The sequence below is a fragment of the Lepidochelys olivacea genome (assembly GCF_965140295.1).
Source record: "Lepidochelys olivacea isolate rLepOli2 genome assembly, chromosome: 6".
Classification (NCBI taxonomy): Eukaryota; Metazoa; Chordata; order Testudines; family Cheloniidae; genus Lepidochelys; species Lepidochelys olivacea.
In genome coordinates, this window is record NC_140416.1 from 125,487,675 (window position 1) to 125,514,776 (window position 27,102).

Below are 27,102 nucleotides of genomic sequence, written 5' to 3' on the forward strand. Positions count from 1 at the left end.
CTTGAGCTAAAGGATAACTCCATTAGCTGGTAGCAGCAGTAGGCTATTATCTTTTAGAATACCACCACTTCTGAAGTAATACACACTTTGCCAATGTTACAGTAATACTGGGAAAACAAAAAGCTTTTGTCTGCCAATGAAGGGGCTCTCATGTTCTCTAAAATGCCCCCCTCAATTTCTTGTAAATTGATCCCCAAGGTCCCTAGAGTGAGGCTGGATGGAAAGATTTAATGAAACATGACTTTTCAAACATGACACTTCCCCCCCGCCCCACTGCCCCACGATGTTTCCCTGTTGTTTGAAGTTTTCCATTTTTCAGCAGGGAAAAAGGGAGCAGAGAGAAGACTGGAAGCATGGGAGGAGGTTTGATTCCACTGGAGGAGAAATGAAACGTTTCCCTTTCAAAGAGACTCAAGCCAAATTCTTTTTGAAAAATTTTGTAAAAAATCCCCAACCAATTAACACAGTATCCAGACATTAATCCTGAATTAAACAAATGTTTTTCATTTCATTCGAAGTTTCTCACAGAAGAGAATTTCCACTTTTGACCACCTAACTCTGTCAATAAACTTCATTAATTGACATGATCTGCACAACTCCCTCAAGCTGCTTTACCAACACTTTTAGAGAAGGGTTCCTCCGTCTTGGGGAGCTGGGCCTCTGGAGAGGCAGGGGCACCAGGAGAGGCCAAGAGGACACAGGGAAGAGGAGAATGAGCCCAGATCCACCTTTTTCTCGAAGGTACAAAGGCAGTGGTGCCTAGAAAGTTACTGCTGCCCCTATTCCAGCTAGGGTTGCCAGGTGTCTGGTTTTCAGCTGGAATGCCTGGTCAAAAAGGATCCTGGCAGCTCTGGTCAGCACCACCGAGCGGGCCGTTAAAAGTCCAGTCGGCGGTGCTGCGGGGCTAAGGCAGGCTGGTACCTACCTGTCCTGGCACCACGCTGCGCCCTGGAAGCGGCCAGCAGGTCCGGCTCCTCGGAGGGAGGGCCACAGGCCCCGCACGCTGCCCGAGCACTGGCTCCGTGCTCCCATTGGTGGTAATCGTGGCCAATGAGAGCTGGGGGGGGGGGTGGAGCCTCCTGGCCCCTGCACCTGGGAGTCAAACCTGTTGGCCGCTTCTGGGGCTAGGGTGACCAGATGTCCTGATTTTATAGGGACAGTCCTGATATCTGGGGTTTTGTCTTATATAGGTTCCTATTACCCCCCACCCCATGTCCTGATTTTTCACACTTGCTGTCTGGACACCCTATCTGGGGTGCAGTGCAGAGCCAAGACAGGCAGGGAGCCTGCCTTAGCCCCACTGGTCCACTGGAGCCTCCCGAGGTAAGCCCACACCCCAACCCCAAGCCCCAACCCCCTGTCCCAGCTCTGAGCCCCCCCAAAACCCAGAGCCCCTTCCTGCACCCCAAACCCCTCATCCCCGGCCCCCAGAGCCTGCACCAGCAGCTCGAGCCCTCACCCCCCTGTACCAGAACCCTCTGCCCCAGCCCAGAGCCCCCTCCCACACCCTGAACCCCTCATCCCTGGCACCATCCCAGAGCCTGCATCCCCAGTCCAGAGCCCGAACCCCCTCCCACACCCCAACCTTCTGCCTCAACCTTCAGCCCCTCCCACATTCCAAATCCCTCAGCTCCAGCCTGGAGTCCCCCCGTGAACCCCAAAACCCTCATCCCCAGCCCCACCCCAGAGCCCACACTCCCAGCCAGAACCCTCATCCCCTCCCACACCCCAACACCCTGCCCCCTTGTGGAACCTGAACCCGTCATTTCTGGCCCCATCCTGGAGCCCAGCCCCCCAGTTACAGCCCTCACCCCCTCCCACACCCCAACCCCCTGCCCCAGCACAGTGAAAGTGAGTGAAGGCAGGCGAGAGTGAACCATCAAGGGAAGTGGAATGTAGTGAGCAGGGATGGGGCTCAGGGAAGGGCGGGGCCTCAGGGAAGGGGCAGGGCTAGGGTGTTTGGTTTTGTGTGGTTAGAAAGTTGGCCACATTATTTCCAGCCAGCCAGAGGAGCAGCTCCTAAGGCCAGGCCTACAGCATGCTGCTACCCAAATGGCTCTTCTGTCCCCCTTCCTTAGGCACTAAACCCACCCACAGATGCACCTGCAGTTACCTCCCCAAGGAACTGACAGTGGATCTCCTTTTCTACTGACCTAAAGCAACATGTGAGTGGGGAAAGGTCCAGCAGCCTTCCAGCAGGGAAGTAGGAACAAAAAACAAGCAAGAGCAGAGGTGAATCAAAATAGAGGGCGAGGGGAAGTAGACACGGAAGGACAAGGGAGAGAAAACGAGATGATGGGGTGTGATATTGGGGCACACAAAGACTAGGGGCACCTGGCTGCCCGTCAAAGGGCCTCCCGCAAGGCCTGATGCAAAGCTCAGTGAAGTCTATGGGAGTCTTTCTATGCAGCTTTGTAGTAGGCCCCTACAGCATTCCCAATGTGCTTCCCCAGATTCCAGCCATGCCAAAAAATACTTGAATGATAAATATCACCTTGTTTTGAAAGCAGGGGTGCTGAGAAGGCCAGGATTCGCTAAGCACAGAGAGCTTAATCTCCGTGCCCATTGTGGTCTGGAGAATATCCTGATTGCTCCGCCAGTGATCCCACTTCATTGTTCAGAACCATTCCATGGCTATTTAATTTGATTACTAACAGCAACACAGAAAACTCTTTTGTAAGAATTTGGATGGGTGTCACAGATATGACTTGTGGTTTGTTTTAAATTCCTCCTTTCCTATCCCCCGTTCCTCCCCACAATATACAAAGGCTATGTAGATCATGGTCAGATGACAGCGGTGTTTAGGGTTTTTTTTTCAACATTTGTCTGAAAATCAGTAAAGTCATGTTTAAACATTTAAAAATTCAGCATTTAAAAATCATATTTTAGGTAGCGATGACAAAATTGCAATTTTACTGTTTTGTGCAAAAGGAAAAAAACCTCTCCTCTGGAGAGAGTCCAGAGGAGAGCAACAAAAATCCTAAAACATTTAGAAAAGCTGACCTCTGAGGAAAGGTTTAAAAACAAAAACAAAAAATACCTCATCCTGGTTAGTCTTGAGAAGAGAAGACTGATTGGGGACCTGACATGTCTTCTAAGTATGACAACAGCTGTTATAAACAAGACAGTGATCAATTGTTCTCCACAGCCACTGAAAGTAAGACAAGATATAATGGGCTTACCCTGCAGCAAGGGACACTTAGGTTAGATATTAGGAAAAGCTTATTAACTATAAAGGTAGTTAAGCTCTGGAATTGGCTTCCAAAGGAGGTTGTGGAATCCCCATCAGTGGAGGTTTCTAAGAACACCTGTTGGGGTGGTCTAGGTTTACTTGGACCTGCCGATGATGTCTCACTGTTCCTGCCAGCCCTAAATATCTGATTCTATATTTAGGCACCAATCCTGCCAATATTTACATGCATGTTTACCTTTAGGCTATGAGTAGTCCCATTGACTTCAGTGAAACTGGTTATGTTTGAAAAGTTAAGCATGTGCTTTAGTCTCTGTAGTATTTATTTTATGGTGTACAATTCACTAGCAAAATGTTCAAGTCCCACTTTAGTGGCTGGTTCACCTGGAAATCATAACTTCCTAAAACCGCTAGTTAATGGAGTTATTCCTTTAGCTCAGATGGTAGGGATCTATGCTTTGCTGTTGATTTTGGATATCCACAGAAGGGGGGTTTGTTGCAAGTCTGTGACACTAAACAAAATCGAAGCGCCAAAAAGGCAGACTTCCGTGTTTCGAACATCAGCTCCATAAAGAGAGGCAACTACCTGATACTCCTAGTTGTTAGGAATGTGAGACCGTGCACAGGAACTCTGCAGCATATGGTGGTAGGCCTGGGGGTTGGAAACTCCTAAATTCAAAATTTTAATTACAAAAAAGGCAAAAATCTCCACTGAATCTCTTCAGCTGGCCCTAGTAGGGGGCCCTCCACTCTTCTGCTGTCTGTGCGGCTCAAAGCCAGGCACGGCTGGCATATCTAACTGTGGGAAGGCTGTGTGCAACCCCGTTGCCTTTCCTGCCCATTGGCCCCATCCGCAATTTCACCTCTGGGGCAGGTTCTCTTATTTTCTCCCATCCCTGATATGGGCTCCGCAGATCTAGAGGGACCCCCCGCAGAGGATAAGCAGGAAGCGAAGGAGAAAGAGCCAGCTCTGCTGCGCTGGTTATCCCTCACCTTCGATCCCATGGGGGAAAACCATCAGAAGTTAATGCTGCCAGCAGAATTAACTGCACTGTCCCCCCACCCCATGGCCATGCTGTGGAGAACCCCTTTGGACGGGTTCCCAGGGCATCTGCAGTAGGTTCCTGCAGGAGCTATTCATCCTCCACAGGTTCCAGTGGGGGCGGGGGGCACTTGATCCTCCTTATCTATGGGGCCTTGTGAATTCAGGGAGCAGAACCTTCAGTTTGTCCCACTAGGGCTAAATCGTGTACCGGTTCCGCCCTCGCCCTGCATCCCCAACAAGCCCTGCCCTGCAACAGAAGAATGAATAGTGAACGGAGCCCTCTCTGTCTGGGCGGGGCAGTAACAGCAGAGACAGAGAGAGGCTGCTATGCTGCTGTTGGCCATAGTCAGCATGAGAAGTTACTCGGCTTGGCAATCCTCCTCTCCACGCTTTTCCTGCTGTGCATGCTGCAGCAAGCAGGGAGCCAGCAAGCCCCGTGGAACCCATTGTTTTATGTGGAACAATCCTCTCTGCAGCATTACACCTCCATTACACCTGATTACAGCATTACACCTCTCACCTGATCAGTTCCCTGCCATTGCCAGGCCCTGGGACATTGCAGACACCTTGGTCTCCCCGGTCTCTGCCTGTGGCTCACAACGGATTAGTCTCCTGAGGTTTAGTCGAATCCAAGCTTTTGGGCTCAGTACAGGGGTATGTGGATGAAATGTAATGGTCTGTGCTATACAGATGACCACGTCAGATGATCTAATGGTACCTTATGGCCTTAAACACTGTGGACTCTGTCTTCACAATGTTACCTGCTGGTCTATCGGAGGTGGTGTGTGAGTGGCTTGCTTCTGGGGCTCTGCACTCTGTATTCCGGTACAGAACTGCTGTCTGCGTAGCTTAGACAAGGCAGGAGGGCCATGCAAATACTCTTAGTATTTGGTGTTACACGGCTCTATTTTAGGCTGGTTTGATTTTTTTATATTTTTTTTTTCATGGAAAGGGTAATGAATGGAGTTGTATTGGCAGGTCAAAACGCCCACACAGGTATTTAGAGCTGGGGTTGTACAGTGAGTATGGTCTGTTGGGGGGTCATGCTGGAATGTGGAGTAGACTGTACGGGTTCATCTACACCAGTGGTTTTAAAACATTTTTTCTAGGGACCCAGTTGAAGAAAATTGTTGATGCCCGTGCCCCAGCGGAGCTGGGGATGAGGGGTTTGGGGTAAGGGAGGGGCTCAGGGCTGGGCCAGAGCATTGGGGTGCAGAGGTGAGGGCTGCGGGGTTGGGCCGGGAATGAGGGGTTCAGGGTGGGGGAGGGGGCTCTGGTCTGGGGCAGGGGGCTGGGGTGCGGGAGGGGATCAGGGCTCTGGGCTGGAGGTGAAGGCTCTGGGGTGGGGCCAGGGATGAGGGCTTTGGGGTGCAGGAGGGGGATCCAGGTTTGGGGTGGGGCTCAGGGGATTGGGGCACGGATTTACCTCTGGTGGCTCCTGGTCAGCGACGCAGCCGCGGTGCAGAGGCAGGCTTCCCACCCGTCCTGGCATTGTGGACCGCGCTGTGCCTGAAGTGGCCAGCAGCAGGTCCAGCTCCTAGATGGAGGTGCGCAAGCGGCTCCGCGTGGCTCCGTGAACTGGCCAATGGGAGTGTGGAGCCGGTGCTCGGGCAGTGCGCAGAGCCCCATGGCCCCCCTGCCTAGGAGCCAGACCTACTGCTGGCCGCTTCCGGGGCGCCACGCAGTGTCGGAACAGGTAGCTGGACAGCGCGGCCAATGGCACTGTTAACATCCCGGTCAGCGGTGCTGACCAGAGCGGCCCAGTGCCTGCCGTGCCACGACCCAGCACTTTGAAAACCACTGATCTACGCTGCAACAAACAAAGGAAAAACCCAGAAACAAACCACCAAAATAACCCTGCAGCAGCAAGCTTCAAAGCCCAGGCCAGCTGACTTGAGCTTCCACTAGAGCGCTAAAAATAGCAGTGTAGACATTCCCACTCCAGCTGGAGCCCAGGCTCGGAGAGCCTCCCGTGTCATTGAGGGTCAGAGCCCAGGCTCCAGCCCCACTGGGAATGTCCACCCTGCTGTTTTTAGTGCCACAGCATGAGGCTGAGCCAGTTGACCTGGGCTGAGGCTTGCTGCCCCGTGGAGGTTTGTCTTTGCTTTTGTTTGCAGTGTAGATGTACTCGCTGGTACCTGGCACTTCACAAACCCTGATGCTCATCAGTGAGTAACAAGCAAGTGGATTTTATCGCTGTACAAATGCCCCGGTGTGCTGTGCTTCGAGTGTTCTTCTGAGCCTCCTCGTGCTATTGGATTTACAAAGAACATGGGAATCAGACGGCTGAATCCTTGTGTCCAGCTGCGCTCCTATCTGTGCACGATCTGGGATGGGTGAGTGGGGTGGGTGGAGGGAAATGCGGCTGTATGTACCCTCCCACCTCCAGATTCTCAGGCCAGCGAGATTCCGTCAGTGCTTTAAACTCCCACTGAAGTCAGTGGAAACGGATGGTGCCCGCTGCGGGTACAGCTGCCCTGACCCCCAAGGGGCTGTGTGGGCAGCAGGAATTGTTGGAGCACAGCACAGACCCCTGCCGTGCCCCTTGCATTGGCACAAAGCTCGTTATGCTGGCTGTATACCCGGTGCACATTCCCTCATTGGGAGTACTCGGATAGCCCAGCCAAAACAGCCCCCGTGGGAGCCGAGACCTGGCCTGCAGCATTTATGAATGCATTTAAGAACAGCTTGTATGGACAGTGCTCTGACCTCCGGTAAACAGTGTGCCGCGTGCTCGTACCCCAATGCACTACATCACTGCAAACCAGGAGCACAGAAAGAGAGCTCAGCGGCTGGCCGGGATTAAAGAATGACTGCAAAGATTCCAACCCTCGTTAATGCTGTTGACCCGGCTGGGCCACGGGTGTCACAAGAGACTTTGACAGGGCTGCAGCTTCTTCCAGCATGTCATCTTTTGTTGGCCTCGGCCACTAATCCTTCACTGATATAGGCAGGCATGTACGAGGGAAATTTAGCTTTCCTTAAAGAGCTGTTTTACAATCCCAGCTTTCAGCTGTGTGGAACGATAGGAACTGAAGTGGAAGGGCCAGATTCTGACCTCACTAACCCCAATGTAAATTCTGGATAATTCAAGAGCGGCGTGGGTTCAGGAGAAACCTGGCAGGGGTTGGGTCCAAGAAAGAAGAATCACTTGCTGTCCAGTCGGCCCTCGGTCCCAGGAGCAAAGGGAGGCTGTTCTCAGTAAGTGAATTTAACAGGACACGGCACCGTAAGAGCAGATTGATGTAGTCTGACTCTTGTCTTAACATAGGAATTGAACCCGTGCTGGCCCCGTACCTGAGCTCCTGTGGACAGGCCATACAAAGTAAACAGTGCACCAGAAGACAGGGGTCTGCTCCCTACACTTGCAAGGTTCAAATTTTCACTTAAAAATAGGGCTTCAGTCTACTCACCTGCAGTAAGAGGGCGACATTCCCCCATTTCATGTTGGATTCCCCAACCAACAGCTGTTCATCCCCCACATAAAAACTGCTCCTCCCCTCGTGCCTGGGAGAAAAGATGGGGCCTTGCAGCATGTTCAAACTCATTTTGGGCTTACTTTGGGGAGATATCTGGTGCACCTGGGGAGCTGGCAAACACCTCACATTCCCTCTCAACTCCTGATCAGGATTGGAGCCCAAGACACCAGTTGACCTTCCAAGCACTCCCCTGACCTTCACCCGGAGGCGGAGCATGCCCCATGCTTCGACTCTATTTCTAACAGAGTGGTAACATGTTAGCGAAGACTGATTAGCTCCCCGGCAGGTCCTGCCAATGGGGAGGCACGTGCCACACTGAACAATAGGCTCATCTCACTGCTCCCTGTCTTCTCCAACTCTTTGCCTTTTTCACCCTCTTCCCCCTCCCCCTCCCCCAGCTGTGTCATGTCCTAAACCTGGCTAGTGGGCTCTTGGGGATAGGGGCTTTCTTCCTCTTCCAAGTTTTTACAGTGTCCCAAGTAATGGGGCTGCCCCAATCCAGATCTAATATATGAAGGAAGAAAAGACCATGTGGGGATAAAGAGGGTGGAAGAGCAGTGGAGTTGATGGAGAGTAGGGCCTTCCTTAAACAGAGCCCAATGGGGGGCTGCCGGGGCCATCACATTTAACATAAGAACATAAGAATGGCCCTACTGGGTCAGACCAAAGGACCATTTAGCCCAGTATCTTCTCTTCTGACAGTGGCCAATGTCAGGTGCCCCAGAGGGAATGAAGAGAAGAGGGAATCATCAAGTGATCCATCCCCAGTCGGCCATTCCCAGCTTCTGGCAAACAGAGGCTAGGGACACCATTCCTGCCCATCCTGGCTAATAGCCATTGATGGACCTATCCTCCATGAACTTATATAGTTCTTGTTTTGAACCCTGTTGTAGTCTTGGCCTTCACAACATTCTCTGGCAAGGCGTTCCACAGGTTGACTGTGCGTTGTGTGAAGACAGTGCTATTGTTAATCATGTTTAGTGGGGTAGTTGGGAAGGGCCAACCATCAATGGGATCCCATGGTGCTAGGCTGGAAAGTGGTAAATGGCTCCTGCTTCCTAGTTCCCAGGGATTTTAGCCCCTGTGATGTTAGCCCCGGAGGAGATGTTGGGAAGGGAGAAAACACTGAGGACGCTCACCAAGGAGGGGAAGAAAGTCAGGCCAGGAAGGCAAAGTGTCCTGAGGACAGAACAGGCTCCTAATGAAGATGATGCGTGGAAGGAGTCGGTGGGCAAGGCAGCCTCTGACCCAGCGAAGAGCCGCTGGCCGAGGAGCTACCCCTGGAGAAGGAGAAGCGCCAGGAGAGGGTAGCAGCTCCCCCTTGCAGGGGCGCTGCTACAGTTTGTGGAGTGGGGGTGCCGGGAGCCATTTGGCTGCAAGCTGCAAACCCTGCCTCTGACGGGACCCCCCTTCGGGCCGGGGGCGGGGGGCGTAGGGGCAGGAGGGTCCCCCTCCGCCCCCGGCTGCGATCCGGCCTCCCCACGTGCGAGGGGGGCTCGGCGGGCCTGCCCCTGGGCTGGGGCGGCCGGGCCCCCCCCCGCTCGGCGCGCCCGCAGCTCGGCGCCGGCGCGGGGAAGGGGGGCGGAGGAGGGGGCGGGCAGGCGGGCCGGCAGGCAGCCGAGCCACGCAGGCTTTGACGTCGCCGGGCTGCGGCTCCCCAGCCCCGGCTCCCCGCACGCAGAGCGCAACGTGACCGCCCCGGCCGCCCCTCGCCGCTCACACACGCGCCGAGCCCGGCCGCTGCCGGACGCTGCATCCCCGGGCAGGGCTGGGGCAGGTGCGTGGCCCCGGGCGGCGGCGGCGGCGGCGGCTGCGTTGTTCCCGGCCGCCCGCGCTGCTGCTCGCCCCGCGGATCCCCAGCCCCGGCCGCTGCCTGGGGAGGGGGCCCCGGGCTGGGGGCCGCAGGGCAGCCGTGTGCATCGGCTCCCCGCGGGCTGCTGCCGCCCTCGGCCGGGGGGGGGCGTTTTTTGGGGTTTTTTTTTTTGGTTTTTTTTTGGGGGGGGCTGCTTCTCCGGAGCGGCTGGTCCCGGAGAGCGCCCGGGGGCGGGACACGCGGCTGCCGGCCGCCCCGCCGCGCACCATGCCCCGGGAGCCGCGCTGCGATGGCATCTGACGGCAGCCGGCAGCCGGCTGGGGCGGCCCCGGAGGCGGCTGGAAGCTGCGCGGAGCCCGGCGAGTGACTCGGGGGAGGCGAGAGGAGCCGGCGGAGGGGGGACCCCGCGGGGCCGAGGAGTGGACCGGCCCCCGGCTGGCCCCGCCGCTGCCGCCCGCCCGTCCCGGGGCGCCCAGCCGCTCGGCGCTCGCTGGGCTGGGCATCGGCCCGCGGCGGGTCCCGCGCTTCCTTCCCGCCCGGGGCTGGAGATGTGGATGCTGGCGCGAAGATGGATTTAGTGTACGGGCTGGTCTGGCTGCTGACGGTGCTGCTGGAGGGGATCTCCGGCCAAGGGGTGTACGGTGAGTCCCGCCGCCCCCCGAGCCTGACCTGGGGTGGGGGGGGGGGGTTCCGCCGCGGGCGAGGGAGAGGTGGGGCTCACCCCCGCCGAGGCAGGGGTTTGCGCCCCCCCTCCCCAGTGCAGAATGGGGCTGGGGTGGGGGGCACCGCTCGGTTGTCATTGTGCATTGCAAGACTGGAGCCCCTCCGTGGCTGTTAGCTGGGGGACGGGACCGACCTGGCGCGCCGGATCAAACTTGCTGCCTGCAGAGAGAGGATCCCTTAGGATTCCTGCCTCCTGATACCCTCCCCCTCGCCCCCATCGGCATGCACCCCCCACACACACCCCCGGCTCATCACCTCCCTCTCCCGCTTCTCCGGAGAGCCCGGGCTCGGTTTTCCGGCTCGGGAAGTGCAGGGAGTTTGCTTTCTGTGCACCCCCGTTGCCATGAGCACTGGCATCAGAAGAGAGTCCGGGTTCCCACTGCCAGAGACCGCTTGGGGGAAATGGGGATGGGAGCGGATGAATGGACGCGGATTCAAGGCTTCCCGGGGGTGGGGTGAGGGGGGACCCCCGCTGCAAACAGCACGTCTGGGGGCTCGGTCCAGGGTCCTGTCAGCCCTCGCTTCCCACCTGGAGCGTGTGCGGCAGAGGAGGGAGCGGGTGCTTGGGCTGGGAGCTAAGAGACCCGTTGGTCATCGGCTGTAAACCCATTTGCCCCGGTTCCCCGCCGCGCGGCGGCGGTGAGCCGCCGTGTGAACGGAAACGGAGTCCCCATTCCGGAGCGGGGAGCGAGCGATTTGGCGGCGCGCTGCCGTTCCCCTCCCTCCCGGGTCCGTTCTTCGTGGGCGCCACACGGCCGCGGTGCTCCGCCGGCTGGCCGTGGGGTTGGGATTCATCCAGCTCTGGGGTGCAGGAACGGGGATACAGCGAGGCCGGAGTGGGACTCACCCCGGTCCCCCAGTGCCAGAGCAAACGCGGAGAAAGCCCCCAGGCGACGTTTGGGGAGGGACGGGGGAGGCTAGAAATAAGCTTTCCCTGGCGAACGAGCCACGCGTCCGCAGCTACCTGGGGATCCAAGGTCTGCGGGGCTCCCAATTCACGGCCAAGTCCAGCCCAGGCTCGTCCAGGGGTCCTGGGAGCTCCTCTGCAAGGGGTGCGTAGCGCGGGGAGCCAGGGCCTCCCTTCAGCCAGCTGGGCTCATGCCCCCCCTCAGCACTGCCAGGAGCCTGCACTTCGGTCGGGGCTCCCTCCCCGAGGAGGATTTTGTGATGTATTTATTTTGCATTTCCCCGTGAATTTCTATCATTCAGATGCCTTCCCTGGCAACAGCATCCTGGTGTTGGGAATGCTGACCCAGCGTGTTGGCACAGCGCAGATTCAGAGAAGACAAATATCCCAGTTAGACATGGAGAGGGAAGCAAATTGGTGCATGTTAGAGAGTGGCTGCTGTAGAAATCATGCAGGGCGGTAAAAGAGACAACCAGGACTACCGGAATGTGTAACATATCACAGCCTGGAGTGGCCAATACAGGGATCAATTTACAGGGCACATGTTACTGTTGGACCATTTCTTCTCATTAGCCATGTTACATTTCTTTACCGTGGCTTGCGAATCACCTCATCTAAGATCAATCTGTATTTCTCTGTCTTGTACTGGTGCACACCTGTTAAAAACATAATGCATTACTCTGGGTGGTGGAGGACCCTCAATTTGAGAGCTGGCTTTGCAAGGTTTATATTGGTACAAATGGACGGGAATTTGAACTGCAGCCGGGAGGAGCAGATTAGATGAATGCAAGTAGTTTGTCCACACTGATGTTGTGCATTTGGAAATTACAGGGCCAAAATCTGTGCCGATTTCCCTCCCCATGCAGCCTCAGTGCCTTCAAACGCATGGTCCAGAATGTAAATCAGCACTTTGTTTAGCTCATCAGATGGTTATTACAAATGGTTTCGAAAGGTAGGCTAAACAAACCCCCTCCTAGTAGAAGAGAAGCACATGCTGGATGGACAGTAGCTGCAGCACGTTTGCAGGAGAACATGGTACATACGATATGCAGCCATAATCTACGATAAAGCTGTGGCATAACAACAAAAGCCGGAAAGTCCAAAGAGCAGGGTACCATAGTGCTGCACCCGCCCCATAATCACAATACACACCTCTGAGACACCCATGCTACTTCATTATCCAAGGGGTGGCCTGGGGATGAGGGAGCTCTGGGTCACATTAATTACTGGTCTAAGTAGATGCAGCCCTGTTAGCTACAATAGAAGTTGCACTTGCTTGCGTAGGGCTAAATGTGTTCCTCTGTCTCTCACTTGCCCCAGTGTTTCCAGTTCCTGCTCCACATTACATAAGCAGCATAGCTCAGTGATGTGACATTGCTGTCATGCCTCCCATTCTCACAAGAGTATTGTGGTCGTACATGTTACGGAATCATTGTCATTTTTCTAGTACGCGTTGCTTTTGGCACACGTGCATGCACACATGAAGGCAATAGGCCATTCGTGTCCATGACGCACCTGCAAGCAAACTTGTGGCTGGAGGTTTTTGAAATCCGATGTAATTCAAAATATTAGGAACGGTCATGAGGATTTTCCTTGGTGTTTGCATTACTGAAGCATTAAACTCTGTGTGCCACCAGTGCATCCATTCGCCTGTCAAACACAGGGACACACATTGTTGGATTTCTTGGAGCATAAGCTTCTGCAATGCATTGTAGAATATTTGTTAAGGCTTATATGTTGTGCGTGGGCATCTATGAAAGAGATCGTGCCCTTAGTTGGTTGCTAACAATTCTGCTGAAATCGTTACTGAAAAAAGGATTGCACATCTGGGCTAAGACTTCTTTGTAAATAAGAGTTAAATGTGATCTACTGTCATTCTGTAATGCACATTATACTTGGTCTCTGTATGGACCAGGGACCTGCAGATATTCATGATGTTGGGAGACAAAGTGTTTTTTCAATTATAAGTGAACATATGATATTTTAAAATGATACATTAAACTCAGTCTTGTTTTTCATTGGCAACCTCCTCATTTAAAATAAATATATATATATATACACACACCCATTTAGGGCAACAGCATATGTATTTCTTCCTCAAGGACACCAGTCTAGGCTTCCAGTTCCTCAGCCACCACCTCTCTTGGGCAGAGGCACACGACTCTCTCTCTCCTGACTGGGGTTTTCCAGTTGCACGGTTCCCTGCCTCTGCTGTAATATTCCCTGTAAGCCAGACTGCCTGTACAGGCCAGCATCTGCACTTTCCTTTTCTCTCCAGAGGCTATGAACAGTGTAATGGCCTACAGCTATAAATTACCACACAGCTCTCTCTAGGCAAGCACGTTTATTCTTAAGGTGAAAGCATTACAGGGAAAACATTAAAAACAATAAAAGAACCTGCATACATGCTAAAAAAAAGCTCACCAGAGATCACCCCAACTCCAACCTCAGGCTCTGGTCGGTGTCAGTCCATCAAAACCCAAAACTGGGTTTTCCCTCTGGTGACAAGTTCCTAACTGTTTCAAATTCAGAATCAGAACAATTATGAATAGTTCAGTCTTTCCCTTATGCTGCTTAGGTCTTTGATCTTATCCTCATGTAAGAGGTGATCAGCAGACAATAGCTCACTCCTCAGGGTGTAGCTTCAAAAGGCTGGGTTTTGCATAACCGGAGTCTGGATAACCCCATGAAAACCATGTAATGGTTTTGTTCCAAGAGTCCATTCTTGTCTGGCACGTTGTTCAAGGTAATCCTTTGAAGACCAGGTCTCACATCTGTCACAACATTATGGAACAGTAACTTTCCAAAGTGCTCAGCATCCGCCTAAGTCGGCTCCTGTTGAAGTGAAACAGTCATCATAAAGCTCCTGTTAGCTCCAGTGGGAGCTGTTGGAAATACAGAGTGGGATTTTCCAGAGTAATTTGGAGGAAAGGTAAAATGTTCCAAATTGCCGAGGTTCCATTTTCAAAAGTGACATGGGCACGCTTAGGCAACTTAGGGCCTAAATCTCTTTTGAAAATATACGTGCCTTTGAAAATTGTACCTGAAATCTTTTTGTTCATAGTTTTTTTTTTTCTTTTTTCTTTGACTGGAAAACTAGTGGCAATATTGCACTGAGAATCCTGAACATGTGGGCGGCCTGTCCTGCAGCCATTGCAGTTTAATGTGATTTTTTCCACTGACTTCAATGACAGCAGGATCATGCCCAATTGTAATCTCCTTGGGGCAGGGACTACATCCTCATTTGTGTACGCCCTCCCACTTAACGAAACTCATAGATAAATAATGACAATAATTAATGCCAAAAAATGGACCTGATTGAAGTAGTAGGAAAAGAAATTTTGCTCCCTTTTCCCTTCTCGTTTTTTAATATCTCCTGTCTTTGTGCCAGTTCCTCAACAGGTCGAAATGCCATTGGACTTCACTGGAGCGCCACTGACTGGTAACAGTGGTGTCTGGCCCTTCGTATTTTAAAATGCAAACCACTGATCCATGTGAACATAGATTCCAAGATCCCAGAAGAATGTAGTTCACTGTCTTAAGATAAATGCAATTATACAATTGTTTTAAACTAACGTTACTTCAAAGTATTATGACTGATAATAATAATACCTAGCTCTTGCGTAGTGCTTTTCATCAGTAGTTCTCAGAGCTTTTCAAAGGAGGTCAGTCTCAGTGTTCCCATTTTACTGATGGGGAAATGGAGGCATAGAGATGCGGAGTGATTTATCCATTGTTACCTCGCAGCTCAGTGCCAGAGCCAAGAATACAACCCAGGGCTCCTGAGTCCCAGCCCAGTGCTCTATCCGCTAGTTCTGATTAAAATTATTAATAATATTCCAGGTGAGCCTGGAAGACTGACTAACGTCAGCGCGGACTATGGGGGTGTGAGTTGGAGCACGCCCTGAAGTGTTGCGTTGGAACTGTCCCGTGTAGACCCTTCTAGTGTGAACTGGAAGGTACCTGTTTGCGTAGTCCCGTTTAATGCCATGTATACAAGCTCTTTGCGTGGGTAGGGACACGGGCTCAAAGAGGTGGAGTGACTGCCCAAGGTCACACAGCAGGTCAGCGGCACAGCTAGGAACACACTTCAGATCTACCTGACTCCTAGCCCAATCCCCTATTCCCTGGACCACTGTAATACAAAGATCCAAAAGGCCTGAAAAAAATGGGGCTTTTCTCATATTTATTTCACCTCCTTAATTTTAGCTAGCTTATTTTCTGCAAAATAACCCTTCGAGAAACTCAAGAGCTGCATGCACTTTTCCCTTTTTAAATTATATCTCTCTGAATGCCATGCATGGTTACTAAAGCATAAAAAGTAAGTACTCAGAACATTACTGTTACATATTTTTATTCTACAGTAGAGTTGCAGTGCAGTATAAAAGTATGTTGGTGAGAAGGCTTCCTATGGGCACAAAGAGTTGTTATTAGATACCTTGAAGAAACGGTGTTCTGTAAAGATGAATGATATAGTAAAGATGGGAGAACAAAATTCTTAATGTCAATTTTACAAGCTCTTTAGGCCAAGGATGCAGAATTTGACAGGCTTTTGGATCTGTTATAAATGGTTTGTATTGTTCCAGGCCCTGCGAACCATTATGTCTTGGGGTCATGTACTCCCATGCGTTGCAGGCTGCAGAATGAAGAGTGTAGCAAATTACTACAAATCTATCCTGGAAAGTCTGACTGCAAACCACAACCTTCTGCGTGATATTACACCAAACTGAATTACAGCAGGGAAATGTCACAACCTGGATGAACTGCCAAAATTATAATATCAGAGGTGCGGGGTGTGGCCTGGAGGAAAAATGGAAGGAGGCACAGAAAATCACTACCTGTTATAGTAGAGACAAACATTCCAACTGTGTAACAATTTGCACAAGTAACTTGAGATGAGCAGCTGTAAACATTTTGGTGAGATCTATAATCTAAATGTAGCAATCGCTTAACCAGGCCTACAGTGGCTGTCTGAAAACAGCATGTGTGGGTGGGAGGGAGGCTCATTTGCAAATTCCAAGAGGCTCACAGCCACAGCTTACATAAATGCAACCCAGTCTCCTTTCCCAGAAGCAGGTATATCTCTGCTATGCACAGTGAGTTCCACAGGTTTCCTCGCTGTATTTTGTGGTCAGACCTCCAGCTGTATGCTCCTCCATGTTTCACTACAGATTGTTTGCCTGTGTCTTGCACATCTTTTCTCTTTTTATATGTTTCTGTTACTTCCGTGCGCTTTTCCCATGACCAGGAAAGACACGGCCCTTAGTAATCGTAAATGTCCATCAATTTGTAGGCGTCAAAATGCTGCTGAAGGTGAGTGCAAGTTCGTGTGTGTAAAGACAGGTATTTTCATATAAAGAGAGGCATGTGTGTGTAATATGTATCCCTCTCCACAGACACACACACACACAATTTTATAACAGCTTCTATAATTAAAAGAGCTAAAAAACCCCACCGACAGGCCTGGGTAACAGTAGTAGTATTCCTCAAAATGTTTATAAATGAAACCCGAAGAAAAGAGAGAGACATTGAAAAGCATAGGCACGGTGCTTGGGGCAGAGGAGAGAAGAGTATTGTTGAGATGGGCCAAAGCTATGCGATGGCCAGCTGGAAAGCAGTATCTTGTAGTACTAAATACAGGGAAGCGTCCCCCTCTCAAGAAGCACCCTTGGTAAGTGAAGGATGATCCTTTTCCGTTGCTGCAGTGACTAATGTGGAAGGGTGAGCATTCCTGACACTAAACATTAGAGAGATTGCTCCTGGTGTTGTTTTTTTTTTTTTTTTAATGCCTGCTAAAAGCCTTATCCAATAGGCTTAATTTTAAAATATATTTTAATGTTTTATAAAGATGCACATTTAAAATCAATCAGTGGATCTAAGAATAAGAACGGAGCCTTGCGTTCGATATGGCAACTTGGTTTGGGGGTCTGATTAAGTATCCTGTATAGAAAATACAGCCAGCCATTCAACATAAACTGGTGGTCATGTCTTGTCAAGAAAGAACTTTTCTCAGCCACATTGCTGCTTTTGTTTTTGAGCTGCATGCTTGCAGCTAACCAGAGAAGGAGATTAATGGCTGTTGGCTTTAGCAATATTGATGGCTGTATGTCATAGCTGAACCTGCTTTTACCTAATACTCTGGCTGAAGCCAGTGAAACAAGTGAGGCTGGAAGGAGGAAAAAAAACTCAAGGGAGGTGGGAACCCCAACACTAATGCATTTTCCCTGTTAGGAAAACTAATTAGGTTCAGGAAGATAGCTGATTATTAGCTCTTATATTCAAAAGCCAGCCTCTTAATTACCCAACCCCCAAATGGTACGGCTAGTTTCGTGTAGAGAGCTGGTTTTCTGAATCAGTGCTCCCCATCATGCAGATCTTTGAATGCGGTTATTGTATCATATGGTTTAACCCTGTACAATTCTGGATATTGTGTGACAGAAACCAAAGCAGTCTCACCAGAGAACAGGAAAGGTATTATGTCCTGCTGCAGTGCTGTGCATTTCTAAGCAGCTGATGTGCTCTGCAACTGCTAACTCCAGGACCATTTACTGAGCAGCCGATCCTTCAAAACTTTAACTCTTAACTCAGCCCATTTAAAGTTCCCTTGAAGGCTGTTCCCTCTTCTCCCAGCATATTTTAGCACTGAGATTTCATTAATGCTGGGAGACTATTTCATTTTCTGCATGTAAGCTAATGCACTTAGAGAGTGTGGAGAGCGGGAAATAATTCTGGCCCATCAACCTGCCCATTAACCAACACAAATGAATAGAAATGACTTTTCCAACGGATTCTTTTCTTGGCGGTCCCAGAGGCTGCTGCTGTATGCAATGGGTCACACACTTCAGCATTTTACATGGGGGAGCAAAGCAAAGGCGCACTGGATTTTTATGGAGAGGAACAGGGCGGCTTGGTTTTGCACTCCATTGCGCAGGTTTCGTGCATGATCCAGGGAGCACAGTCAACGTATAGAAATGTTCACCGATTTGTAGGGAAACATTAAATAACTGCGATTGAATGAATTTTGGGGGTGGATCCAAAGTCCGCTGATGCCAGCGGAGAAGCTCCTGCCAATGTCAGAGGGCTTTCGATCGGGTCCTGTGGCTGAAGAGTGACCGAAGTACTCTTTTTACAGACAAATACTGCAGCCTTGATGCCCAAATACTGTTCGGAGTATTACTGAGTGCCAGTTACCTCAGTCAGTAATGCAGGATTAGTCTGTTGGTAATTTTATATCCTAGAGTTCGCGGTGGTGGTGTTGTAGCTGTCTTGGTCCCAGGATATGAGAGAGACAAGGGGGTCCGGAGCTCCAAAGGTTGTCTCTTTCACCAGCAGAACTTGGTCCAAGAAAAGAGATTCCCTCACCCACCTTGTCTCTCTCATATTGGAGCATCTTGTGACTGGAAATAAAGGCAAAGATATTTGGAATGGTGTCAAAATCTGGCAAAATATGACAGGAAGATGGGCACGTGGAACATGGCGTTTAATGCTTTCCATGTAGGTGGCAACTAAAAGCAAGGTTTATATCTGATAAATATCATTAAAATGCATTAAGTTTCAAGCAAGCAAAAGAGGGGGCCGTATCCTCAGCGGGTGTAAGCGGTGGCAGCTCTGTTGTCTTCAATGCACCCTACTCCACTTTTATACCCATGCGGGAGCTACCCTGCCAACTGTGCCGCGTTCAGAGTAAGAAGATGATAACTCCAAAACAATCCTCTTGACATTTAAAGCGTTTTCTGTCTGCTCTCTTGAGTGGCTTATTAGCACATTGCTTGCATCTCCATAGAAGGAAGCCGTTGATGCTCTGCATATATTGGGTCAAGGTGTTCTCTCTGAATCGGAGCTAGGGGAATTGGGAGGAAGCCTGGCAGCAAGGAAGCACTTCAAAATAAATAAATAAATCTCTCCTGGCTCCTGAGCTAAATCCAGCTTAATTAGAGTCAGTGGGAAAACAAATGAAGAGGAAAAATAGCTCAATCCAGCTGCTCTCCCTCTCCTCGCATATTTCCTGGCAGCTTGTCCACTCAGAGGTGCGACCTTTGACTCGTTCTTCATCAGTAAACGCGCCGCCCTGGATCTGCGCACCCTATTGCCGTCAGCAGCGATGGGAGTTGTGTGCCTGCTGATCAAGGGCTTGAGCTTGAATGGTTTTTGTGAGCAAGCTTGGAGGAGCTGGCTTGCCTGGATTTGATTCCCTAGTGAACAGATGGCTGTGGCTTTCATTGAAACACCCTTGGAGGCGCTGTAAACTGAGTAGTTTGTATCTTGGACCAGTTGAGGAGAAAAAAACCCATTGAGACATTGGCTTCAAAGGGCTCAACGGTTGGCTTGGCCGGCTAGTTTTGGGTGCCTGGGGAAACCAGGGGAATGTGGGAGAGGCCTGTTCTTTGAAAATGTGTTCTCATGACTGGGACTTTGTACCGTCTGGGTGCCCAGTGACTGGGATAGCCAAACTTCACTGCTGTAGGAGGCTGGGCTCTGCAGGGGCTGCTGTCCTGTGTTTCTAAAGGGCTCTCCCTCCCATTACATCCAGTTCCTGAAGACGCTTAAGCAAGTCTCTGTTGCCTACTGGGGCAGTATAGCGACCTCAACAGAACTGAGAGAAAAGCCTCAGAAATAAATGGGTGGTGGGTTCCCTACAGTGATATCAAAGCCAGTTTTCCTGTTCTGGGCCAAGCTGGTAATTTTTAGACCGCATTGTAGAGTAGCGGGACTGACTGGGCAGGCGCAGGCGGAGGGGAGGAGTTAATGGGGGAAAGAGACCGACCGACTCCGCAGACCCACGAACTGGCATCGTAGTTGCAGGAATGCGGGCTCAGTGGGGTCTGGGTGTGTGTGTTCGGGGGAGACAGGGAAGCAATGGCAGGATGTGCGAGTCATGATGGGTTTAGGGGTATTCAGTTACCGTAGACATGAACACCCTCTTGGTGTCCCACAGAGCCCTCGTCTTCATGGAAGGGGGCGTCTCTTTGCTGTTTGCACAGGCTGCACTGTTGCAGACAGGGCTATGTGCAGTGGCCAGCACCAGTGGGCCGCTCATCCTGGCACAGAATTGCTGCAGCCCTTGGTGTGGGGTCTGCCTGCCCATCACCAGCTCTCGTGCTCTGCATCCCTGCTTCTCTGCACCAGCTCTGTTTCGCACTGAGCTCCGGTTCCTTGCAGCACAGTTCCATAGCTGGGCATTTCCTCTGGCTGCAGCTGTCCCTGGGACCCCTTGAGTACGGGTGGTGGTTGGGGGGAAGGGATTGAGGCAATCTCTGGGGGTCTAGAGGGTGGCTGGTGTTACCACTCCAGACCCATACCCACTCTTTGCACTTCTGTGGGGTGGACCCTGAATGCTTGGTGGCATCTGAGAGAAGGGGATATAGTGTTGAGGATGCAGTTGGTCCCACTTCTGTGTAGTCCAACCAGTCCCCAGGAGCAGGGGAGCTCCTGCCGATGACCCTCTTGGGCCTCTAGGCCAATTACTGTGCTTTGACAAATGCATTGTTCTCCGTTTTAAATCCCGACTCTAGGGGGATGCAGTGACACTAACTGCACCCACGGTGCAGGGGATTTTCAAAGGCACTAATGACTGGTGCCTCTTAACTCCCATCGATTTCCAGAGGGAGCTGCGCACACAGCTGTCCTTTGTGCTTTTGAGCAGCTCACGCAGTGTGTGCCGCCCAGTCCTCAAAGGAGACAAACTGAAATGAGTGAGCTACTTCCCCCCAATCTCTTTCAGCTCTCGCATTAGGTGATAAAAATAATAATTGCAGGTAGCTTTTCTCGGACACAGTGTGACAGTCTCCATTTAAAGGTACATTATACTCTAAACACTACAGAGCCTCTGCACTGAATACGTGATATGTTCTCATTAATATGAACATTCTCAAGGGTCTTTGTGGTTCATCAAACACATAATGGTACTTGAATTTTCTCTCCCTACACAGTATTATTATTGTGACTGGTAAAGGTTTTAGCATCTAGGGTAACAATTCAGGTGGATGCTGCCAATAGCCTTTCGCTAAAGGGCAGCAGGTGTCTATTTTAAAAGACACTTCTGGCTCTGAATAGTAAGTTCGTGTAAGTATTTGCTTTTACAATGACTTCATTTTTTGCATTATGCAGGGGTCGGACTAATTCAGAGTGCAACCCCAGCGTCACTTAGGATATGTCGACCCTGCAGCTGGGAGTGTGCTTCTCCGCTCGGGTGGACAGACACGCTAGCTCTGCGTGAGCGAACCCTAAAAATAGCAGGGTAACCAGGAATAGCCCAGGAGGCAGCTTGGGCTGAGCCACCTCAGTATGGTCCCAGTGCCTGAGTGTGTATTCGGACAGCTAGCCCAAACCATCTCCTGTGCTGTCCCTAGGTATGTGGCTGGTTTTAGCTGGGAAGCTGCAGTGTGAACGTACCTTGAGGGGAAAAGAAACTAGCACAACAAACCAGAGGGATTTTTTACAAATCAGTTATTTTCTTCAACCTGCAACAAATCTGGTTCAGTTGTTGGGAAGGAAGGAGTTCTCCAGTATCCACGGAGAAGGGTTGCTTGTTCTAATGCTGGTAAGGGGGGAGGGATAGCTCCGTGGTTTGAGCATTGGCCTGCTAAACCCAGGGTTGTGAGTTCAATCCTTGAGGGGGCCATTTAGGGATCTGGGGCAATAATTGGGGATTGGCCCTGCTTTGAGCAGGGGGTTGGATTAGATGACCTCCGGAGGTCCCTTCCAACCCTGAGATTCTCTGATTCTACCACCTTCCGTCCACTCAGCTGTCAAGCAACTCCTCTGTACTCTGTCTCCAGCTGTACTGGGCATAAGTCCTCATCAGCCAAATATCCGCTACCTTGTGCTTGTGTTCCTTAGTATGTTCTAATCCCACCACCCACTCGGCCTCTAGCCCGAGGGGCTTTCCCTCACTCTGATGGTCATGCTGTCCTCTGCTTACTTGCTGTGTCTTTGCAGGTTTATTCTCATAGATTTTATTTCCAAGGAACATTTCAGTCTGAATTACTTCCTGTCATCGCCATAAGTAATCTGAATACTAAATACAGTTGACTTCAGTGGAAATAGCAGAGCCTGTTCTCAGGCAGTTCGCTTTTGGGGCCCCACTATACTGGAATAGGCTTTTGTTCAACTTGAATGTAGCTACTGTTTCCTGATTGACAGCAAACAAAGGGCCTGATCCTGCATATCTCTTCTTACACAAGACAGGACTATACATGGGCATAAGTACTTTCAAGACTGAGAAGTAGGAGGAATACTCTCTCTTTCAGGTTGCCAGTTTTTACCATGCTTTTTCTTGGAGTTTGATTGGATTTTGGCATTGGGTTGTCACATCTTTATTAATTGCCCATTCCCAAATTTCCCAGTAGGCCAGGTGTAAGCCAGTGCAACTTCAGAGCTGGGCACATGTAAAATCCCTGCAAATGCCTAAGATTATCTTTTGAGTCCTTATGCAACAATGATAAAAATGAAGCCACAGCATGACGGCCGAGGCTCATACCAGCCTGCCTCCTGCTTCGCTAACCCTCTGGGCAGATGGTCAAGGAAGAGTAAGTAGGCCTCGGCATTTCGTTTTCAAGCCCATGAGTAGTGTACACATTTATTTCTACAGCTTGCTATTACTAAGGTATGGTAACTCTCAGCCTATGGTGCTCAATGATGAATAGTGGACAGTAATGCAAGGCACTGCTCACTGAACTGAGTGAGGCCGGTTTGGCTGACGGAAAGATTGTAAAACATGCCTTGCAATGAGGCTAAATTGAGTCTATTTAGTTGATCCAAGAGAAATGTTTAGAAGTGACTTGATCGTGGTCTAAAAGTATCTACAGAGGGGAGAAGATTTCTCATTGGAGAGGGCTCTTTAATCTACTCTCTAGCAAGGGTGCAAGTTGAAATCAGCAAAATGGAAATAGGAAAAATTAGGAAAAAATAGGAGAAATGGAAATAGGATGTACATTTTTAACAGTGAGGGCAGTTAGCCATTGGAACAACTCACTAAGGGAGGTACCGGATTCCTCATCTCTTGGTCTTTACATTAAGAATTGGATGTCTTTTCTAAAAGTTGTGCTCCAGCTCACCGATAAGTTGCGGGGTTTGAAGCAGGAATCTTGGGGGGAAATCTATAGGCTTGTGCTATGCAGAGGTCAGACTAGATAAGTCCCTTCTCACCTTGAACTCAATGAACCAATGAATCTCTTTTTAATATTACTTTAATGAAAATATCAGAATAATGTAAGTTACTCAGCAAATGATCTGGCCTTTAATTGTAACCTGTTTTACATTATTAACACAGGTTTCAGAGTAACGGCCGGGTTAGTCTGTATTTGCAAAAAGAAAAGGAGGACTTGTGGCACCTTAGAGACTAACCAATTTATTTGAGCATAAGCTTTCGTGAGCTACAGCTCACTTCATCGGATGCATACCGTGGAAACTGCAGCAGACTTTATATATACACAGAGAATATGAAACAATACCTCCTCCCACCTCACTGTCCTGCTGGTAATAGCTTATCTAAAGTGACCATTCTCCTTACAATGTGTATGAAAATCAAGGTGGGCCATTTCCAGCACAAATCCAGGTTTTCTCACCCCTTGTGTTGTGGGGCAGGGGGCTGAGAAAACCTGGATTTGTGCTGGAAATGGCCCACCTTGATTTTCATACACATTGTAAGGAGAGTGATCACTTTAGATAAGCTATTACCAGCAGGAGAGTGGGGTGGGAGGAGGTATTGTTTCATGGTCTCTGTGTATATAATGTCTTCTGCAGTTTCCACAGTATGCATCCGATGAAGTGAGCTGTAGCTCACGAATGCTTATGCTCAAATAAATTGGTTAGTCTCTAAGGTGCCACAAGTACTCCTTTTCTTTTTATTATTAACACAATATATATGCTCTAGCGGGTAATATATCAAACATGCCTGTAAATATGAGTGTGCAGTAACCGCAATGTTTCTTTGAATTTAAATTAATTTAAATTTGTTGCTTAAAATATAACCTTAATTTCAGCGTCTTGTTCTTTGTATTTGAATATAATCAATATATGGCTGTAACAATAAGAGAACCAAAGCAGAATTATAGACACTCTTCAACTTCGGGGAAGTTCAGAACTTTCCATCTGGACCCTATCTTTTAAGTGAACTGATCCAAACCACATAATTCAAATACTCCCAAACTGTGTGTGAATTTGATTCTGGAATCCAGCTTCACAGACTGGGTCCCCCTAAGCTGACCAGAATTTCAAAATGAAAATTGGGAACACTTTTGTGGTGACTTTTTTAGGCTCATGAAGTAGTCTCACAAAAGTGCACATAAAAAGAAAAGTGTATTAGTCTTACTACTGTCAACTTTTCCCTCAGCACCAGCCGGTACATAATTCACGGAGTGGATGAGTTTTCACAGTAACTTCATGTCATGAATTTGTGATGAAATACTGAACAAATGTCGATGTTTCCTCTGAGCAAAAGAAGGGGGTAGTTAGTGTCCGCACTCATTTTCTCTTCACTCCAAACACGGTTCATCACACTGAACCCATGCTCTGTTGGTAAACACAGGGTAAATTTGACTCTGAGCAAACGTTTTATAATTATATAAAAAAAACAACAATCCATGTTTTCATTGACTGTAAATGATAAAGTGGGATGTCTCTGGCCTCCTGTGAGAAGTTCCCTTGATATCATATGAAAAACCAGGATTGTCCGTGGGAAAAAACAGATTTGGAGTTGCTTTAGGGTTACCCATATGACGAATAGAACTGGAGGAAAAATTTTCAGATTTAGACTTCCCTACAAAAGCAATGGGATGCATTTTTAAAGAAAACAATGAATGAAAAATGTTTTTTCCCCCCCAGCCCACTATACATAGTAATTATCTGGGACCAAATGTGGCCCTGGTGTAAATGGACACATTAACCTTGCCTGTCAATGAGAGATGTATCTCATGCATTTGCCTCATTCTCTGGCCCCAGTCCTTTACTGTTTACTTTGAGAAAACTCCCATTGAAGCAAAGGGCTGGAGTGGGAGTTGGCCTGAACAAGGAATTCAGGATGAGGCGCTATGCTTAATGGTCCCAATGTCTCATCTTTCTAGAGCCCTAGTCCAGAGAAGCCTTTTGCTGTACTCAAATGATGCTGACTACTGTGTCGGGGTATTCTCCGGGGTAATGTCAGGCATAGTTTGGCCTGTGTATTCGGCACCCTTGCCTTGCAGAGAAGGTTCACTTCAGAAAACCCTGGTGGTCTGGGTTCCTGTGGTGGTCTTTCTTTTTAGAGAATTTGTGGAGCAGCATTTGTGACTTTAAACATGTTTCCCAATTATAACTGGTAGTTGACATGGTTTTAATAAACAGCAATACTCCTAGGCTAGACAGATGGCTTGCCAAAATTGGGGAAGTTTTAGCCACGGTGAAAATTAGCTGGCCCGAAATACGACACAAATGGCAAGCACTTAGAATCTTGCCTACTCTTGATGAAATTGGTTGGCCAGGGGAGCCATTCGCAGTGCCAGAATTCTCTCTGTTGGAATGGTAGTCCTTTGCAAATTCGACTTTCAGCCTCTGGCCTGTCCTTAGATGCCATTGGTTCCTCTTTGACCTTGACACTCCTCACACCAACAGGAGTTGGCCTATGCAGAACTGTTGCTTTAAAATGCCTTCTTTGACCCATGTGACCTGCTGTTTGTCATGATAGATAGTGTACTTAAATGGAAGGACTCGCCTGCATCATACCCACTTGGGCGATCTTAATAAAATTTATTAGGGGGAAAAATATGTTGGATTGTTTCGCTAATTACCGTTAGTGTCTACAGGATGCAAAAAAAAAAAAAGGTTTGGGCCACAATGTGCTAGTTACTATACGAACAAGCTATACCAAGACAGGCCCTGTCCCAGAGAGCCCCCAAACTAGGACGTAGACAATACTGAGTAGGTATATAGACAGGAAAACCATGGGGCTGAGGCAGAGAGAGGTGCATTTGTATAGGTCGGTAGCCACTGCGGTTTCAGTATTCACAGGTGGTCGCTAGCCTTTGGTATGCTAAACAAGTTAGGTACCCCCATTTTGTTTGGTAGCTTGGCAAGGTCCCAGAGACGAGTCTGATGGGGTCTGTTGTGTGTTGATGGAAATGTTATTTGTGTTGGGGACTCTGTGACAGGACGGCTGGAGACTGGGTCAAAGAAGGTGCATGGCTGGGTGGGGAATTAGCTTATGGACAAGGCATGGTGGTGTTTAAAAGTAGCAACCGTCACCCAAGGAGAGAGAGCTTCTCTCAGCTGTATCTTCTCTCACTAGGAGAGCAAGTTTTGCCTCAGTCACAGTCCAGAGAAACAAGCGCCAGGACTTGCTTCATCCAGGCACACAGTATAAGGGGTGGCTGCTTCAGCCTTCATAGATCCCAGGAAAGACACCTCCTACTTCTTCTCTTGAGTCCACCTGCTTCTTCTCTGCTAGTCTGTCCCCATAGGTTCTTATATCCCTGCTTGTCAGGGAATTGGGTGGAAGCTGCCCAGGGGGTAGCCTCAACAAATCCCCTTGTACCTCTTAGCAGAGTGTCAGGGTAGTTGTTTGTTTGGGCTGGGGAGGGCTTTAATGTATCCCTACCAGGCCCTCTGTGAATTCCCATGATCCCCATCGCAGTCTCTAGTTGAGCTGTGGCACTGTGAAATATTTTGTCCTGGATGCATGCGCACACTTTGACTATCTCACCTGTTGTGGCTGGAAGCCAAGTCGCTCTGTAGTGCCAAGCGGTATAACAGCCCTGAGGCCTAGCAGCAGGCACTCTTAACAGAGGTGTTCATTCCTGTAGTCCATGAAAAATGTTTGAGTCATATCCACTTCGTAGCCCTGGGCAGGGTTGGACACAGTCAGAACCACGCCGCAGGAAGGAAATCCGGCCATAAAGCAAGTGGTGTGGGTGTCTCAATATGTGGGGCTTTTCTCTCTGTCCACTGCCTCAGTGTAGTATGAAGGGACAC

General features: G+C 49.7%; 1 protein-coding gene across 2 annotated transcripts in view; it reads left to right on the forward strand.

The window, feature by feature from the left end:
* Positions 1-9,718: 9,718 nt before the first annotated feature.
* Positions 9,719-27,102, forward strand: part of MDGA2 (MAM domain containing glycosylphosphatidylinositol anchor 2) — a 665,204-nt gene continuing 647,820 nt past the window's right edge. For both annotated transcript variants that reach the window (XM_084631535.1, XM_084631536.1), the window contains exon 1: positions 9,719-10,168. In XM_084631535.1, the coding sequence (XP_084487661.1) occupies positions 10,096-10,168 (73 nt within the window). In that variant the 5' untranslated portion in view covers positions 9,719-10,095. The remainder of the gene's footprint in view (positions 10,169-27,102) is intronic.